The following is a 20,721-nucleotide window of genomic DNA, read 5'->3' on the forward strand; positions in this document are numbered from 1 at the left end:
GGAGGTTGGACTAGCTGATCTCCAGAGGTCCCTTCCAACCTTACTAGTTCTATGATTCTGTGATTCTATTTCTTCAAAGAATGAATGATGCTTTTTCTTTTCTGTTTTTTTTTGTTTTTTGGGTTTTTTTTTTTTTTGTCTTGCTTCTGTACTTTGATTCAGGTTTCACAAATTTAAACTTTTGTCAGGCAGAAGAGTTTCTGATGGCAGGCAGGTCTTACTTCAGTCATTAACTACAGTCATTGCTGGAGGACTGCAGATGTCTTCTGGGCTCCAAAGTCTTTTGGTAAGCTTGCAGTGGTGCTTACCATCAGATACAGGAGAAGAATCTCAGATAGGGTTATTTAGCCTTAAAAGCCTGCCAAAGCAGCTGTGGTGTCTCATTGAAAATGGGAGTGGGGAGAACTTACAATAAATACTGACCACTTACCATTGAATTCAGTACTTCTGGTATAAAATAGATGGTCTGGCCATTTTTGTGCTTCTGTTTGGATTTTGGCAGGAGGTGCTAAAAGGTGCTGCTGTACAGAGATGTAACTGCCCATTAAGGGGTCTCCTCCAACAGCAGTGATAGCACTGAGATCCAGAAACATCTCAAGGTGCCTGCACCTGTTGAGAGCTGGCATTCATGAGCAGGCTGACTGTCGTGGCTTTCAGAGTGACAACAAGGGAACAGAGTCAGTTCAGTCTGGGTATCTGCATGATTGTCTGCAATAACGATTGTTTGCTTGGCAGTCTGTAGGTCACTTGTTCTTGTCCAGTCAAGGCTTGCGTTTTGCTTATTCATAAAAGAAAGTAACTGTGAAGATGATGTTGTTACATCAAAGCTATGAGAAGCCAGAACATAGAGTTTTCAGATGTGTCTAAGCCCTGTTGAAACACAGGTGGTGGAGATCCTTTTGAAAAAATAAGCCAATGCCGCTGCTTAGCCATGGGTATGGAGGAAGGCTTTAAATATATCAGAGGCTTATGGTGAGAAGCTAAGAGGCAAGATAATGACCTTGAAAGCTCTGTTAAGTTGATATTGTCCTGAGATTGATCTACCTCAGTAGTACATGAGCTTCTTCCTGCGAGCTGGGTTACTGAGGGTCTGTTCTAGTCACCAGAGACTTGAAGTCAGATGGTTAGTTCTCCCTCATTTTTTGTATAAGTCCAGGGAGCTAACTTGCAGATATATAATAGAATAACACTCATTCATTAAAATCTTTAGTTAAGCACTATTTATGTTATTTTGAGGCATGATGAATTTTCAAAGCTTCAAGTGGCAAAAGAAATAGTATGAAATATTTATGTTGTGCAAGTTACGTGCTTCTGTAAATTTTTAATACTGTTTTCCTTCCACAGCTATTTGGATATAGGAGAAACAAAGAAAAAACCTGCAGAGGTCAATAATGAGGTAAGATGTCTGAAATGTTTAAAGAATAAGCCTACTGTTAATACTAGTGACATCTCTACGTTTATGCCTGAAATTCTTGGATTTTTTATTTATTATGTTCAGAAATGATAAAATTATCTAGTATTCTGAACGTAGTATTTCAGTGATTATAACTCTGATTGTTCTGAATTTGAACTATTTTTCTTAATCTCAGCTTTCTGAATTGCCATATCCAATAATAAACTTTCCATAAAGAAAATCTTATGGTGTTGTCATTGGAGATGTTCATAAACCTAAAGGGTCTTTTTCATGCAGAAAAAATACGATGGAAATGAAAAGCACAATTTTAAGTAGAGAAATTTGGGAATTTTGGACAATGAATTTCCTTCAAAACTTGGTATTCTCTCTAGAGAAAAGATATTTTTGTTTGAGTAACTTGGTTATTCATTTGCAAGCACAAAAATGCTTTTTTCCTGTGAAATCTGGTGTTGGTTGAAAACTTCTAACGAGTCCTAGTTCATAATCCTTCAAATTCACATCTTTCAGAAAATCTAATATCTGTTTTTATGTGGGACATACAACTCTGTATTATTTTTACAGTTTTATTCTGTATAGAAATAGATATGATGTATTGCAAATCTTTGCCAATAAGCTTCTACCTGACAAAAAGTGCCATCTCACAAATTTTTTCTTTCCTTTTGGTTTGTGCTCTCATGTCATATTTCCAGCAATTTAATGGTTTGTGTAATAATGTCTGAAGGATGTAGACATATTAAAAGACCCTCAAAATTGAATAGGCTTTGTGCCATAATGACATCTGCTGTGATACTCTGATACCTTGTATTCTGAGGCTGTAAAATATGACACGAGCAGTGACTGCTAAGGTTTGTCATAGCTTTGTAACATGTTTTTTTTTTTTTTTTGTTTTTGTTTTTTTTAAATGAGCACCATCCACAGGAAGATCAAATTCAACAGGAAGTCTGAGATTTGATTTGCTCTTACAAGTACCAATTGAGCTTACTGTAAAATTGATTATTTTTCTGTTTGTTTGTGTATGCACTTGGCTAGAACATTGTAGGAGATAGTTTTGTTGTTTTGTGTAGCTATTCATATCTGTTATTTTGGGTCTTTTTCACAAAGGAAAGAAAACAATTTTGAAAAATAAGAAAAAATAATTAAACACTGATGAGGTGGGACGGTTATACTCCATTGCTGAAGTGTGTTTAAAATAGAGCAACATACTTGCACATATACGCTGTCTACGCTTTCCCATATCTTTTATCCGTATTTTCAATTTTTGTCCTCCATCATTTTCTTATTCCAGTCCTGAGTGTCCTCTGATCAAAATTGGTAAATCTTGCTTAAACTAGTTATTGTGATGTTGCAAGGTGAGCAGAGATTTGAGTAATTCATCTCAGCTTAAATTGTGATCTAAATAAGAGATTATAATTACTTCTGAGATAAAAGGTCTGTATACTATCACTGTTGCATTTACCTGGACTTTCCATTCATAAGGCAGAGTTCTGAACCCCCAAAATGGTCTTTACTGTTTTTCTGTACATCTGAATATTATATTTTATGCTAAAATAATGTCTGGGTTAAAAAGAAAGTAATTCTTGCATATCCAGGAGGGGGAAAAGGGAAAATGAGAAAATTCATTTCTGATTGTCTCTGAAAACGTGGTGGATTGCATTCACTGCAATGTGCAATTCCCTTTATTAAAGTTGTGTAGTGGGACTAATTCCATATGCACTTTTCAGCAAAGATGGTTGTCTTCATGGAAGGCTCCTAACCAAATACTCTGATGCTATCAATTATCAAGTCTGTCACAGGGCTTGCTACATTAAGGACAGTTTTGAGGCTGATGATTTTGCTGCATATCCTTAGAAGATTCTCAATATAATAGAAATTCAATAGAGAGGAACTGGGAAGTGGTAGTAGTTGTTTTCTTTACTTACAATTGCATGTTTGGTAAGAGAAATTTCTATAATTCGCTCCTGGAATATACAGTTGCTCATTGTATATTATTTTAACATTTTTAGCAGTCTCAGAGCTTTGAAGTAAACCAGGATTCAGCTTTTTCTGTGCCATTTGGCTTATGTTTGCAAACTCCACAGACTTTGTGGAGTGTTTAACTGCTCATGTTGATTTATTTGGGAGGAGGAGTCCTAAAAATGAAATGATACCTAGTAAAAGGTGTTCATCTGGGCATATGAAGAACACGATTTTCATGCCCTAATCATTTATGTCTATGAATGAACTTTCAAGGGTTTGGTGATAGAAGTTTAATGTCTAGATACATTTATGTTAAAATGTTTTGAGAGAACAAGATCTGTTTTTACCTTTTTCCTTTTTTTTAAGCTTCACTCCTCATCCTGAAATGAAAAAACTACATACCTGTTAAGATTAGGGAGGGCAGCAATATTGCTACATTTTTATTCTCTTTGATTCTGTTGGATTTACATCAGCAAATACAAAATTATGTTTTTTCATTGAGCCTTGAAGGCATCTTTGCTAGCCCACAAAGATGTTTTGCTTCCATCAGGTATTATTTTAAAATGTATTTCAGAAATAAAACCTTCCATGTTTGTTTCATTAGAAGAAAAAAAAAATCCGTGCATGTCTGAATGACAACATTGCAAAAGAAAAAAAGAAATGTATAGTTCAGTCCTGCAAGCACAGCCATGTGTAGTTTTAAAGACACAAATTGACTTATTAGCTTCAGCAGGAAGAGTAACATGAAATTATGCATGTACAGAGAAATTTGTGGAACACATCTGAGTTCCTAGTATTATGAAAGGCTGAGTGAGGGGAGGAGGGAAGAAAGGGAACAATTACTTGGTTAATTATTTGTCTCACTTTAGTTTGGTGAGCTCCTTGTCAGAGCAAAGAGTTCTGTGCTAAATACTGAACAAAAAGCCTAGTGGTGGTCTCGCAGACCTCATCAGGCTACTGTCAGTGTGCTTTGAGACGGGTCTTTGCTGGACTGCTTCCTCTTCTCTTTGTGCTGATGCCGAAGTATTAACCTGTTCTCCCTAAAGACGTCCGCCGCTTCGTTTTGCCCAAACATATTTCAAACAAAATAAAATTGGTCAGGGCTTCCTGGCTCTTTGGATACTTGGGCATCTGCATGATTTCAGCTGTGCTGCAGCTAATCTGAGCCTTGGACAGCAATGACTGTTCATAAAGCGTGCTCCTTAGGATGGCGCGCCTCCCCTCTGGTCTGGCCGCTGCTTGGGTCCCACAAGAAGTTGATCTTTCTCTGAACACGTCTGTAAGAACGGGCAATCCCAGAATAAATGGCCTCGTGCCCCAGTATTCCTGAATGTTAGTAGTACACTCAGGATTGATACAGGGCTTTTCTGTTGCCCGGGGAGGAGGTGGTCTTGAAGCTATTAGCGCTGGCTTGCCCCAGGTCAAGCTTTGGAGGCATATGGGCCTGTCTTGGTGGTAACAATAATTTTGATGTTCTGTATCTGCATAGTGCTATTTATCAAGGATCTGATAGCTTTAAATAGATAGCACAGAAACAGTGTTTGAGAAATTCACAGTCAGTGGTTAAAGTCGTCATACTTATGCATAAGGGAATGAATTCTGGTTTTATGAAGTACACTTAATTTGGCATTTCCTACCTACTGAGGTTTTCTCAGCGTTAAGTTTTTCTCCAGTATAACAATTGCAAATATCTTTTCTGAGTCTGATTAATGAAGAGAGAGGCAAAAGGAAGCAAAACATATGCAGTACCTGTCTGTAGATACACTGTGTATCTGTATGCAGCTGTAGGTTTTCCTTTGTGTTAGTTCAACTGCCAAATGTTTGACATCTGCTTTTGGGAGTGCTTTAATGTTGTTCTTTGAAGGCAGCATCTCAATTACTTTAAATTTGTATGCAAGTCTTGTGTCAAACTAACACAGGAAAGAATTCATTTTGGAAATACGATGTGAATATAGTGACCTACATTCAGAATGAAGAGTAGGTGAAAAAATACAAAGCACGAGTTTCTTACTAAACTCCTCTCACTTTTCTCATGGAATAACAAAATGAAGTAAGTGATCATCAGAATTTCTTTTTCTCTTCTTTACTGAAATCTGTATCTGCGAGTCTGATTTTTCAAGGAAAGTATTTCTGAGCAAAAAGCAAGAAATTTAAGAAATATTTTTTGTTTCATGGATTCTGAGAACTAGTCTAAAATTATTCTTTAGTGTCTGTGACACTAGTAAGATAGTAAGTAAATAAGATGAAAAGATCTAACATTCGGGGAGAGAGTCTATCCCTGACAAAAGGAGCGTTCATTATCTCTGTTATACCTTGGTTCAAATTTAGCTGGGGCTTTGCAATACCATGTTCCTGCACCCGTAAAGTGCACTTTGCCTTGCCTGACACACCTGGTGCCAACAATAACTCACAGCTAGTAAGGATGTGTGTTCTCTACAAATAACAAGAGGAGCTTTGGGGAAGCCTTGGTCGAGAGGGTCTTAATGTAATTTAAGTACGCTGTTACAATGCTGCAATTAATAAAATATATAATATTGTATCATTCATTAAGCTTTATACATTCATTAAACATAAATTCATTAAACATTACACATCTCTTTAATGTAGAGATGGAACATGCAAACTGTTGTGATTGTCTGTAAGAACGGTCAGTGGTGGAATGGTTTGGGGAGACGCATTACTTCTGTCTCAAAAGGTTTGTAGATGAGGATCTCTACTGCTAATACACCATTGTAGTGTCAGTAGTTGATCTGGGCTCTCTTCAATGAAAGATGGATCAGGTGGAAGGAGTAAATTACCTGTTCCCCAAGAGTAGTGTCAGCATGCCAGCATTGTGACAGTGCCCCATGTTAAGTAAGAAATCTTGCACTTCTTTTTTCTAGTGTTATCAACTGCACGTAACAGTTCAATGTCAAAGGCTTTTCTTTTAGAAATAAATGTAATTATAAAAATAGTTGAAATATGACAATAATAACAATCCTGTTATAATCTTGCAAAATAATTGTAGTCTTGGCCTACAATTCTGACCATCAATCAGAACTGGATCTTTTAAAAAAATACTATTAAAAAAGCCTGTAGTCATTGTGCTACTCATATCATAAATTATGAGGTGGTCTTGAACTAAATCATCTCACAGTATTTCTAATATCAATAATAGATTTTTTTTAAATCCAGTTTCTGGATTTTAAAGTCTAATAATTCACTGGTGTAAGGACCTTAAGTGACTAAAATAAATGGGCCAAACGTTCAGCTAATGGATAACAGCTGTTTTATACACTTCATGGGAATTCACCATACCCCAGCTATGGACTTGAACTAATAGTCCGAGTTTGTTTTGTGACATACTGCTGGAAAGCCCTGTTCTTCTGAGTGAAGTTTTCTATATAGAGCAGTGTAGTATAGAATGATGAATAAGGGAGGACCACAATGACATCTTACTACAGTGTTGTATAGTTTATGATGGAAGCAAAACACATGACAACGATACTGAGCATTTTCTAAATGTTTCTAAGAAGCAGGAATTTCAGTAGTGTCTCTTCATTTGATGTCTGTAGTTCATAATTGTCAGTGGTCATTGACTTTGGTAGGCTTTGAACGATTCCTAGGGCAGGGAAGGAGGTGGGATGCTGCTGAGTTTGCAAAAATACTAATGGTAATTGTGGTGCTTTAACAGTCACTGGCTTTCAAGGACAGTTTGATGCTTTGACACCATTTTTGCCTTTGTAGATCTTCCTCAGAATATCATACTTATGCATATGAAAAAGAGAATAGTTAGAGAAAATTGGTAATTGTGCATAAAAAATAAGGGATTTTGGAATGGGAAAGCCTTCAAGATCCTTTTCACTTCAGAACATCAATCTGCAATTCGTTTGTAATTTCATATTAACTTCTGTTTTTCATTCCCTGATTTCTGAGCTACTCTTTGATGCAGTAACATTTGTGCAATTACCAAGCACATAAAGGTTATCGCCTGTTGTGTGCTGCTAGAACTGGCTGAAGTTTGAAGCCACATCACTGTCTCCTCTAACTTCAGCCTCTGCAATGTGTATTGGGAACCTCCTTGCCTGTTTGTATGCTACACTCTTCAGCACTAGCAGCAGTAGCAGTTTGGGAAAAGTCCTTAGACCAGAGTAGTGTGCCACTTGGCAGATTTTCACTGTGCTGCAAATTCGCTGAACTGAAAGTGTGTGGGAGGGAAGCTGATGGTCAGAAAGATGAGCTGCAGGTAATGAAGAGGGAGAAAGAAAAGAAATAAGGCAATGAGCACCAGTGGGAAAGAGACAGGCTGAGTGTATGAGCAAATTTTATCTAGTCTAAGCTTTTTACTGGCATGGTAATACTCATCTTTCCCTTCTGTTTTGCTGTTTAGCCCAGCAGACAAGTGCTGACATGTTTTCTGGCTGTAGCATTGCGGTTCTGCATGGAAGGCTGAAGCAAGCTGCTTAGGAAAAGACTGATTTTTCATTTCCCGTTTTGTGGCCTCTGTAACAAGCTAACCCCCCAGACCATGTCACATCCCTTCTTAGTGTACACTTTTGGGGGGAAGAGTAAGTAAGGGTGGAGAGTAAGTTCAGATTTCCATCTGCTGCCTTTATCAACCAGAGACAGTAGTAAGGATAGAAGAGGACACTTGTCCCAAAATCATGAGAATTGTATGCCAGTCTCAGCAGATGGCCAGCCAGGCTCTAGGCTGTTTTAAATCCTCTGGTAGATCTCTCACCCCTTACACTGCAACAACATGTCTTTTTTGTTGTTTGTTTCTTTCTTTCCTTTTTTTTTTTTTTAACTGTTATGTTCCTTGATAGGGAAAGTAGTAAAAATATTTCAGCCTAACCCAAGCTAAAGTTTTGGTACAAAATTCTCAGATACATATCTGTCCTTCACTTCTTGCTACATCTAAGCTTCTTGTTTTGAAAAGGACATCCCTTTTATAGCGAAAGTGATCTGCAAGTACAAATGCATTTTAAATGATGTGCTTAAGTAATCTAACAAATCTCTTGAGGAAGTATGGACCAGCATAGTTACCATTTGTTTATTATAAGATTATTTGTTTGTAAAAAGTACTGAACACTGTTTTGCAAGTGTGATATGTAAAGTATGGACATTTGTATTTCTTTAGGCACTATCTGTGATCTAGATGGTCTCTCCCTGGAGACTCGAGAAGATTTCAGTATCATTTATGACAATTATTTCTTCTATCAGCGTCCGTTAAGTGCATCTTTGTTGCAAGGCAGTGGGGTCTCTCTTCATCTGCAGATAGTGATATGATTGGATTAATTTGTATAAGTTGAATTTTAAACTTTAGAATGTTGCCTCAATTTCTCAAATAATTGTAATATATGTGTTGGATACATTATGCATACCTTGTCCTTAGCATGCTTGCATATATTTCCAAAAATATATTTCCAAATATATTTTTTATGAAAAATCCCAGTATTCACAATCATTGTGTTTATTTCAAACCTAGTTTTTACCCTGTCCAGCAAATAACATTCATGCCTAATCATGAGAAAATTCACATTTTTTTAGTGAATGAACTATTGAGTCACTTAAACTTTCATCTCTCAGTTAGAAATTGTTCATTCATATTTTCTCTGTTGAAGACATAATTTTGTGAGGGCAAGGAAGTACCTGATGGTATCTTAGAAGTGATCCCACTGTGTGCAAATAACAGCCATTGGGTTCCAAAGCAATCTAATTTTCCCAGAAGCAAGATTTTCCTAAGAATCAGAAACAAATAAAAAAAATGTGTGCTACCCAAAAAAATACTGTACACAAAATAATGGTCCATCTGGAAATTAAATATATATAAAGCTTCCCTTTGTATTCCTGTGCCAATATACAAAATAAAAACCCTCTTGGTACTCCATGTCTGACCAACTTGATTTCTTTTATTGTTTGTGTCAGAGACTAAATAAAGAATTGTTAATTTTCTGATACTGAATATACTTGATTCTACTGCGGATGTATTATGTGGAATAAGATTAGCAAAGTATAAGGGTTAAAAAAATGTGATATACATCCTTAGTCTCCCAAGCAACATCTTTAATAGGTAAATTTTGTATGGTACTGTTTGGTATTTAGTATCCTGGTAACATAATTGGCACAACAAGACATACAAAACAGTTACTCTTCCCGAGTGTTCATAATGTAATGGGAGGATTCAGACATCCAGTTAAAACATAAGCTCTGTCTTTTTTTTCCACTTGGGACTATGAATTCATAGAATTGCTGTTTGTATAATTGTGTATATCTGAATTGTATAAATTGACTATTTTAGTGAGGAGTTTGTGTACAGATGGATTTAGTGGATTTTGGAGCAACAGAAAGATTTGTAGAGGCTTTGGCTTAGGCCCCTGGAGATTTCTTGGTCTGTTTTGAGTTTGATATGAAACTTGGAAGTCAGTTTCTTCCTCATAATTAACATGGCTGCCTGTTTTTTTTTTAGGATAACTGCTTTATTTTGTGTGTGTGAGGAAGATGGGAGAAAGGGGAGAGATATCAGTACTGAACTCAGGCATTTTGGTCTTAGCATAAAGTAGTTGCTTCATGTTAAATTTACTTACTTGAAGCATTAACAAGTTTGACCTTTGATCAGAAATTATGAAAATTTTGATTTTTTTTTAATAATTGCTTTTTGTTCTTCAGCTGTCACTGTTCAGCGGTTCAGGCCTTTCTGATCAACCTCAAAGGCCAGAAATGTCCTTTTGGTTTAGTTGAGTGTAAAGATTTTGGGAAAAATGCACAAATTGTGAGAGGTAAAAAAAAAGTTAATTGGCAGTGTTATGTCAGTGACAGAAATGAACACCAGGATCTATTTTGCTTGAATAAAGTGTGCTTTATTGATCTCATTATTGTGTGCATTGTAAGTGTTGTAGGGTATAGCACTGTGCAACTTGGAGAAGAAATATGAGCTGTTTTGGGGATCTAGAAGCAATGCAGATGGGATGTATTTTGGAGCGTTGCACAAGCTGATTCCTGGGCAGAGAAGGCCATGCCATTGTGGTATTGCTTCTAAGAGGCACCAGCGAAGCTGTTCTCATTTATCCAAACTGAAGGTCTGGCCCCTGAAGATCTGAAGAAATAGGAGAGATGTTGAGTGAAACATTTTTCTTTCCAGGGGTTAGTTAGATAGGGCAAGACTTATCCCCCAGATACACAGGGAATATAATTCACTTAGACTGGCTGGAAAGGAGGGAGATTTACTCTGGAGGCAAACAGAGTGACCCCAGCTATTGCTTTTGGAAGGGTGTGACTTTAAATACTTTGGGAGTTTTGTAGGAGCCTTACTGTCTAGAGGACACAGTGAATCCATATGGACCGTTCGTTGTGGCACAGTTTGTTTCTGGCTCATCTATGCGTTATGTGGGCTGAGAATTTTGTGCAGCTGCCATTATGTGGTGACCTATCTATGTAAGCTTGGAGGATCCAGTCAATTAATAGCAATTAATAACATGGTTCATTAGTTTATGCCTGCATTGTACTCTGCAGTGTACCATCTAGCAATGCAGTAGCAGGGAGCATTGCTTTTCCAGGTTAATTCCTGTGTAGGATCACTGGAATGGTTTTGTGCTGGCAGAACAGCCCTATGAATCTGACTGAACCTTAGAATCATAGGATCAGTAAGGTTGGAAGGGGCCTCTGGAGATCAGCTAGTCCAACCTCCCTGCTCAGCAGGGTCACCTAGAGCATGTTAGACAGGGCTGCATCCAGGTGGGCCTTGAAGATCTCCAGAGAGGGAGACTCCACAACCTCTCTGGGCGACCTGGTCCAGGGCTCCGTCACTCTCACAGTGAAGAAATTCCCCCTCACAGTCAGGCGGAACTTCCTGTGCTTCAATTTCTGCCCATTGCCTCTTGTCCTGTCACACGGGGCAACTGAAAAGAGTTTGTCCCCATTCCCCTGACACCCTCCCTTCAGATACTTATACACATTGATAAGATCCCCCCTTAAATCAGTCTGTAAAAATGCCTCTTTATAAAAGATCTCATTTCCATAAGGTAGGTAAAAGAAAATGTTTCCTGTGCTGTAACAGGCATGTAAGTAACTTTTATCTTTTTAATTTGCTTTTGATCACTGAACCTTGAACATTCCTTTCTTTCACATCACAGGATGGTGATGGTGTATATAAATGGGGTTTTGGTTCTTTTGACCCCGGTTCTACCCTAAGGGAATGCAAATATTTGTTCTCAATTTTCCTGTGCACATTGATTAACAAACAGGCCATTGTAACAAACTGGCCAAGCCATGGCTCATTGCGTGAGCTGATAAGTTTGGTATGTGACATTGTGTTGAAATATTTAAAACTTCAGAAGGTTAGCTATAAAGTGATGTGAGGAATGAGTGAGATGTTAGTTGCACTAAAGACTGTATTAATACAGCAGTTAGAAAGGCCAGCTCTTAAGCCTGTGTAAATCAAAACAGCATTATATGCACAGAGCATTTGGTTCAGAGAGGTTAGGTTTTTTGGGTGTTGTTTTGCTGTCATTCAGAATGACTTTATAAAAACATGTAAATCATGCAGTTGCTTCATTTGAACTCTTTAATGGAAGGGGATAATACATTTCTGGAAATAAAGGAAATAGGAAGGATTAGGAAATAGTAAGGAAAAGGAGTAGCATCTCTTACCTATGGTTATACAGCTGTGTCTTCATAGCAGCCTGGGAAGAGGCTGCCAGACTTGTACAAGTCTAAAATTATTTAATGAAAATAGAAGCCAAGAGTGGCATTGTCCTCAAGTGCATAAAAATCACCCTGTTTTTTAGAAGCTAAATACGCAGCATAGTGTGTTCAGAAGATACACTGTTTCATAAAAGGTATACTTTTTTGATATAGGAGGTATGATTCTGTAACAAGTTGCACACCTCTTGCAAGCCCCGAGTACCCAACAGAAGGTTGAGTAATGTGCTAGGTCTGTCCCACTTTCTTATCTATATTTGTGTAGAATGTGTGAAAGGTTTAATGTAGCATTCATAGACCTAAAAACTTTAAACATAGTGATCAACAAACAGCTTTACATCACCCAAAATAAGTTTACACCGTTTTGCTACATCTTTTTGTTTTATGACTCTGGCATCGAGACCAGAAAGAATCTTTGGGCTATAACCAACTTGGCTGTAGCAAGTACAGCTTTCTCTGGATACGATTCCATTTCAGGGATTATGTTCTTTACTTTTTACTGGTTAAGATGAAGAAAGATGTGAAAGCTATTCTTTGTTATCTATCACGTGTATTACGAACAAATGTACAGCGTACTGCTTTAGTGTTGCTGAAAATCCTTATGTGAATAGTCATACTCTCTGATTTTTCGCAACACGTTGTGATGCCTTCCCAGTGTAACATCTCTCTGAGTTACAAGCATTGCATGAGCAAATGATTTTGATCTTTTTTTTGTGATTGCTAAGCCTATCCCTAATGTTTGAAGAAAGAAAATTGAATAACTTGAAAACTGAAAGAACTTGTTTTTAGCTTATCTTCAGTCTTTCAAAGGGTAGCTGAACATAATTGTAATATATATATTGTATGAAAATTATTTTAAATTAGTGTGTGTATTTTGTGTGTGTATATATACATACATGTGTATTTATGTATAAATACATATACACATTATTTTTACACATATGTACACATACGTGTGTGTGTGTATATATATGCACTAATTTAAGTTAGTTGTCATACAAAATCTATATGTGGAGATATGTGGATGTATATAAGAGTATACTGGAGGTATGGTTTATCTGCTGATCATACTGTTTTATTTTTTGCCAACAGTCAACAGTGGAAGATGTAAGTATCTGAAGTAGATCGTGTTGTGTGTTGTATTTGCTGTATGTTGTATGTGTTTGCTTAATTTTGTGAGTATTTAGTGTATTTTAGAGCATAAGAGAAAACATTGTGCAGAATGTTGTTATAAAGCAACTGAGAGATTTTTTAATCATGTTTCAGTTAGAAGATGATCTGCCTGTTGGCTGTCTGTTTTCACATGGGTGTTGGGATGGGGGGCACTCAGCCGCAGCTGACATTAAGCAACACAAATTCAGCTACACTGAATTAGAACTAAAACCAAAAGCTTGGCCCTAAGGGAGAGACTGCAAAAAGTATCCTGAAATTTAAGTGTTTACAGAAGCCTTGAACAATGCAGACTGTGATCTCAGCTCCCAGAACCTGCCCTGTGCTGACTTCAGCTTTACTTGATTTTAGCTATTTTGTTTCTTCTAGACCTGCAAAGTGCTTTTACAGGTTATTTCACAGGTGGTGACTCTCTTCTGAATCAAGAAAGAATCAGAGTGCTCCTGGTGTAAGAGACACTGTGGGAAACACCAATTTCTGTATAGATTAGGAAGCTGAAAATCCTGGTGGTTGCAAGTGTCAGTGATCCCAAGGTGTATTTCCGAACTGTTTTTGGCTCCTGTTGCCTTGCAAATTCCAATTTGATTAATTGCCTCCAGCTTGCTTGAAGATCCCTATGAATTTCAACTGATACGGTGATCTTTCCTTCCTTGTTTGAATGTATTACATTACTGCTATATGTTGTCATGCAATACCTCAGATGAGTATCTCATCACAAATTATGAAATTCTGGCAGTATTTGTCAGTAGGATATGGAAGCTGCCCTTAAAGAGGTCTTTTGAAACATCCTGGAAACTTACACAATTTAAAGATAAAAATCATAATGGGCCAGACCATTGGTTAATGTAGATCTGCTCATGATTGCTGACGTAAATGGGAAAATGTTGATTTACATCAGCTGAGAGTCTGACTGGTGAAATTAAAAGAAAATAAAGGATTTAGGGTCTAGTGATGCTGATCTCTTAGTATAAGCACAGACTTTCACCTAAGACCACATCTTTGTTAATATGTAACTGTGTAGCGCCACAGGGGTCAGGCTATTCCAGACACTGAGCCGTTATGGGTACCTCCTACAAATGAAATATGAGAACAGTCATGTATTCTTTAATTAAGTCCTGGATTAGGTCTTCCACTTGTGTAGTTTGGCATAATTCCATATACTTCAAAGGAACTATATTGATTTATAGTAGTAGAGCAGTTGGTCTTTTATTAATGCATACTTCTGTGCATTTAAATTATGCTCCTCACTTTGGAAAATGAGCTCTTTTCATACCCATAAATACTTTAACATTGGTTAGGCAAAAGTTATTTTAAACTTAAAACTGTGCCAGAAAAAAAATTGAACAGGACACTTGGGGTTAATGGTGCATAGGGTGTGGGGTTTTTTTAAATTATATAGAAATACTCACTTTTTTTAAAAAAAGGTGGCTTAATGGTAGGCTGAGGTAATTTGTACAGAGCTTTGTGCTCTGTTGTGCTTGGAGAATTTGATACACAGTGCTGTAGCCAAGGCATCCATTCAGCCTCTCAACTTTTTTTTTCTTCTTTATAATTTATATATTTTACTTTCCTGTCTTCCATATGCAGAATCAATGTCCCTGTGTCCTGGATGAATATAATGAGTTTTGTTCTCTGAAGCAGATCACATGTAAAATTTCCTTCAAAAGGCCAGCAGTCCCAAAGAAATTAGTGATCTCTCTTCTTCCAGACAAACAACTGTAGCCTAAACATCTGCCTAGGAGCATATGGGAACTCAGAGGAAAGATGGAGCATATTTATCTCTGCTGTTGCAATAGGGAAGGACAGAAAGCTGTGAGTTCTGTACCAGCATGGCCCAATGTCTGTCTCATTTAATCTGGACTATTCTGTTCCAGGCTCCCAGGAACTGAGGCCTCCTCTGTGCACTGTTTCAGATACCTGTGTGGTGTTTTAAGCAAGCTAATGTTGTTATAGTCATGATGGCATTTCTGCAAGCTGATTTTTTTGCAGCATTGCATTAGCAAATGTAATATCACACTGATACGTTTTTTACCTTTAAGTATAGAGGGCAAGTTTGATTTGATCTCAGTAGGCTTAGCAAAACAATACAGATTTGTGTTCTGTTCTTATTTAGGCCATGATAAGAAAGAAAATAAAAATATGAAGTCTGTGCCTCATCTTGGTCCCATCTTGCAGTCCCCTGCAGTATGTCTATTTAAGAACAGAGCTGTCTTTTTTTTCCAAGTAAAGCCAGAGAAAACTGCTAGAAATATTAATGGCTCTTTGAGAGAGTAACCCAAAATACAGGCTTGCAAGCAGATGACGCTGTATCTATATGAACTTTTGAATAATGAGTAAACCTTCAATGTCTGTCAGGTTACTTGTTTTCTCCTGGGGCTGGTGATTGGGCTGCCTACAATAACATGGTGGCCTTCTGAGGTGCCTGCATCAAAATTAATGGTTTCATCAGCTTGCAGGAACAACTAAATAATTGGACACTCCTGGGAATATCCTAAAGGGCTTCTTCATGTTTAGTGAACATTTTCTAACTAGCTCTAATGAAGTTGGTCATTACGATCTAAGTGATGCAGACTATATGAGAGAACTTGGTTTGATGGCCTATTTAGAGTTCCTGAGCTTAGGCATAGATATCAACTGCAGACGTGAGCCACAGAGATGGAAAAGGCATCAGCTTTTCTAAAAGTGATATAAGGTTTTTCTCATGGTGGAAACAGTGTTGTGGGTGAGCATCAAACCCCAAAATACTTACAGTAGGTTTACTCACATATTTTCCACTTTCTGATGTCTAAGTGACTGCTTCTCAAACGCTTTGGGCTTTCTCAGCAAATGTTAGCATGTCCTGTGCTCAGCTTGTATTTCATCATCTAGTGTTGTGAGTTAAAAGTATTTAGCTATATATTTTTGAAACAGTTAAGGCTTTGTAGTGCCTCAGTCACTGTGACCCCAGTCTAATTTAGCTCTTAGACATTGCTATCATAAACATAACAATTAGTTGTGAAACAATAACAACATATCTTTAAACATGATTCACATGGTTTTAGCTACTCAATTGTCCTTAGCTGCCCAGGAGCTGTATAGCTTTGCAAAACCTTGTGTATCTTGACCGAGTTGTACCCGTACTGATAAGATTTTGAAATTCACTCACAGTGTTGTGCCTGAGAGACAGGGATGCAACAGAGAGTTCTAAATTATGTTGAGGAAATAAGGTAGATAGCTAAGAAAGTGCTAAAAAAGCTGAAAGTGGTCAGGGTTTTTGAAAGATTACCTCTACTGTCCTTAAGTGCCCTCACTGTGGGTTTCCTGTGCTGTTATTTTTTGTGCACTCTTATGTCACATGTTGATGTGGCTGTGGAAGGTTGAGGATCATTAGAAAGCTGTCAGTAGGCAGAAGAATTTTTAATAGGTATGTTGTATTGCAGAGAGGAAAATACAAGTCTTCCTGAAAGCAACCAGAAAAGCACATTTAGAGTGATCCTGGTGGAGCCTGAGAGACAGTGTGGAGGAACAGTCAAGTGGGATTTGGGCAACACATGCCTGCTTCTTCTCTTAGGCTTGTGTGTGATTATATCAAGTTGCAGTGTTGGCTCCCCTGGCATTAGCATGGGGATAATTCGACTGAAGTCAGTATCAAGTGCTTTGAGGTTTACTGATGAAGGCACTATATAAGCATGTTATTAAAAGGGGCTAACACTCCATCTCCTCTGGTTGCTCTTTTGAAGTCGCTGGAGTAGATTTTCCTCATTAAATCCAGAATGTAGCATTTTGGATTTAATGAGGAAAATCTATTCCGGAGTTTTAATCGTTTTCCTTCTGCTCTCTAATGCTTATGGCTAATGTTGATCAGAGAAGTCTATCATGATCTTATTATCAGGTCTGGAGTTTCTACAAACACAGGATCAATTGGTCTTTTAGCCTTGTAAATGAGATATATTGAGTACTTCGTGGTGAATTGGTCTAGCAACCCAGTAGCTATGCAGAGAGGTATAAGGACAGCCTAAGTTATACTGTTCCCACTTTGGAAGCAGCCCATATTTGGAGTCTAAATATTAGGATCAGATGCTATGGAAGTGAATTAGTGTGCCTCAGCCATCAGTAACATACTTTTCAGAAAGTTACCCTCCTTTTTCCAGATTCTGAAGCTTTCTGTTAGGTTGCTTCCGTTGGCAAATAACCCTTAATGACTGACAGCAGCAAAATGGAATGTTTTCAGATGTTCCAGTTTAAGATATGGTTTCTTTTTTTCCCTAGAGACCCAGTAAATTTTCACCCTAAGTTTTAGCGACATAAGTGACCAGTTATGCTTATGTCCTGAAAAATGTGCTTTGAATGTTTTTGCAAGAATGGCTGTTTTCCTACGTTATTTGGCAATCTCCAAAAATTTCTTTGCCCTCTCTATTTATAAGCTGTATGACAGCAACCTCTTATTCTTTTTCCAAGCTTGTAGTAGTAGGTGTGAATCTTGCATCTGGTTCTGAGCACTCTGGAGTTGATGGGAGGGCTGTGAACAGAGATTATGTCAGGTAATGAGTAATAGTTTTGTGGACAGATAGTCCAGTAAAGATTATCTCATTGAATAAGGCCAAGACAAACATTTATCTATGAAGTAGACCTTAAGGACCCAAGCTGCCCAGTCCACAGTCTGTTTCCTAGTCTTGTCCACAAGCACAGCTGGCACAACACTGCAGAAGTATCTTTCTGTTTCTCCTGCTGTAGAAAAGTCTGGCCAAAACATCCTTCAGATGACCATGTCCCCTCTTTGTTCAGAAGGTTTACCTGGCTGCTGTCCTTCACTGGAAGTGGTTGTACAGGAAGGAATGACAGGGTTTTTTTTGTTTTGTTTTGTTGATTGTTTTTGTCGCTGAAAGATGTAGTTTATCTCCAGAATTTATGTGCTTGATGTAGAAGTAGCTGTATAAGGTTTTGTGTGTTACATGGGAAGTCAGATTTGATTATTTTAGTAACTACTTTTAGCCTTAGAGGTTGGAGTTTGTAGCAAGTCCAGGGCCTCTTTGTTTTCTCTAAGTCTGCAGAAGAGAAAGACCCAGAAAGCAGTTCTGTCAGTACTGAATTAATTTGTATGAAAACCCATGTGAAGATTTAAAGCAGTGGAGCCCAGAGCCTTTTTTCTAAATTGAAATTGGAGATATTGATTAAATTAGCACAAAGTGTGATAAAGCTGCAAGACATCACATCATTAGACTGCTTTACACAGTGTTTGGGAATGTTACCATTTTAAATAAACTCTGTACATCTATTTTAAAGCATGTGTCTCTCTGGGCATGACAGTATTTAATCCTTTGAGCTTTTATAGCCTTTAGTAGAAATGTTGCCAATTTGTTAATGTATGTGCTGGGACTTTTGGATGTTTGTTTGGGATTGACACCTTATTTTGATTTGCTAATTACGGTGAATTAAGAAATCTTCCTAATGGCTTTGGAGTTTGTTTTTATTCCTTATTTAAAATTTGATAGTGTGTTTAAAAATGCAGTAGGATAACCTAGCTAGATAGTATTGTGTAACATTCTGTTCATAATTAATATAATAGCATTACTGTTGAACAACCTTATCAATCTGATCATAGCATCTGTTCAAAAAGGTACAGGAGATACTGCTGGAAATTAGGTAGGCTGTGTTTTGTTCTGATATCTAAAACCTTGCAATTCACCTCATTGTGAATCATTCCTCTAAAATGAGGGTAGTATTCACCAACCTTTTAAAATTGTTGATGAATTTGGATGAAAAGAGCTGTGCAGGAGTAAAAAATACTTACGTAATATCAAAGGGATCTAAGGATAGCATTTATCATTAAAAAGAGAAGATGTGAGTTTTACTGAGCCATGGTCATGAGCAGTGAGAACTAAGAAAGCAAGAATGGTGGTGGGGAACATTGTCTTGCATGTCTAGGAGCAAGGGCGGAGAAGCTACCAAAGATGCCCATATAATTCTGACCCCTTGGCACTGCACTGTGTGTTTTACCATGCTTTCATTGTTACAATTTCTGCAGATACTCTGCTCTCCTTGCTGGTGATCAAGACGAATGCCATCCCAAAGTGAAGACTGAATAATTTCTTTGTTTTCTTTGTTCCTGCAGGTGAAGCCGGTTACCCACAGTAGAATCAATGTGTCAGCACGGTTTCGAAAACCACTTCAGGAGCCCTGCACTATTTTGTAAGTAGAATTTTCAGTTAGTGAACTGCCTATTGTTTCCTTATCCTCAGATGAGTTTTGCTTAAAATGCTCCTCCAAATTATTTAACTGTACTTTATTTCAGCCTGATTGCTAATGGAGACCTTATCAGCCCTGTAGTGCGCCTCCTCATTCCCAGGAAAACACTGAATCAGTGGGATCATATTCTTGAAATGGTTACAGAAAAAGTTACCCTCAGAAGTGGAGCTGTGCACAGGTATCTAGAAGTTGAATAATTGCAAGGTGCATTTGATATGTATAGATACGTTCTTAAATTTTCAAAGCAGGTATAAGGGATCCTTCCTGCTTAGTAGAAAATTTCAATATAAAAAGATTAAAATAAATCAAAAAAACAAAGAAAAGAAATACAAAAAATGTTTACCTTAATTCATCTTCATGTTTCATTTTAACCATTATTAAAAAACCCAAACCCTCTTTTTATTTTTATATTTATTTCTTGATTAAATACTTAGTTGGCAGGTATATAATGGTACAATATATCTAGTATTATTTATTAATTTATGTATCAGAATAAAATAAGTGAACACTGAAGTCAGACAAAATGTTTGGAAACTATTATACAGAATATATCTCAATAATAGATGCAATCCATGTTACCGTTTAATTTGACAGTTCTTTATGTTCACTTGGACAAACAATTCCAGAGAAGATATTTTAAATCCTTTCGGTTTTTGAAGACCTGTGCTGTGATGAGAATGTGCTCTATATTCAACTGGCTCAACCTCCTAGCAGAGCCAGGACTAAAGTTATACCTGGGGGTTGCCAGTTCCAGTGTCTCAGCTGGTCTGAGTTCTTGTGATATCCCAGGGATAGAAGATGACCTCTTGCATAGATAGTTTGCAATCACTTAAAGCCTTAAAATGTGAAATAAACACTCTAAGAGAAGATCTGTTGGCTATTTCAAGTTCTAGAGCAAAATGATATCCAGTCTTCGTGGGAAACATTGCAACTTAAGCAGGCTGCCAAGGTGTGTACTGGCAAGTTACTGGTGTTCCAGTGTTTCCCCACGGAGCACATTACAAAAATCCATTCTTATGACGGAAAAGAATGGAAAATCATTCTTTGCAGCTTATGCAATGTCGGAGGCTAAGTTTGCAAAATTTTTCCCAAATCAATAAAAATAAAATAATCTCTCTCAGTTCTTATTGCTTTCCCAGAGTGATACAGCCCATAAAAAATTAATGTTGTCTGTTGCCTACTAGGTTTCACCTAATCTTTTCCTCTCAACACTCCATCTCTTTGCTCATCTTAACAGGTTACTTAGCACTTGTACTTGCGGTAAAGTAAACCTAAAC

General features: G+C 37.4%; 1 protein-coding gene across 1 annotated transcript in view; it reads left to right on the forward strand.

The window, feature by feature from the left end:
* The window catches only part of DCDC2 (doublecortin domain containing 2), a 70,936-nt gene that overhangs the window by 5,665 nt on the left and 44,550 nt on the right, over positions 1-20,721 (forward strand). The window contains exons 2-6 of the mRNA XM_062568029.1: positions 1,345-1,396; positions 12,491-12,493; positions 13,142-13,156; positions 19,311-19,387; positions 19,491-19,622. Coding sequence (XP_062424013.1) covers positions 1,345-1,396; positions 12,491-12,493; positions 13,142-13,156; positions 19,311-19,387; positions 19,491-19,622 — 279 coding nt within the window. The remainder of the gene's footprint in view (positions 1-1,344; positions 1,397-12,490; positions 12,494-13,141; positions 13,157-19,310; positions 19,388-19,490; positions 19,623-20,721) is intronic.

This window comes from Rhea pennata, chromosome 2, assembly GCF_028389875.1.
Source record: "Rhea pennata isolate bPtePen1 chromosome 2, bPtePen1.pri, whole genome shotgun sequence".
Classification (NCBI taxonomy): Eukaryota; Metazoa; Chordata; class Aves; order Rheiformes; family Rheidae; genus Rhea; species Rhea pennata.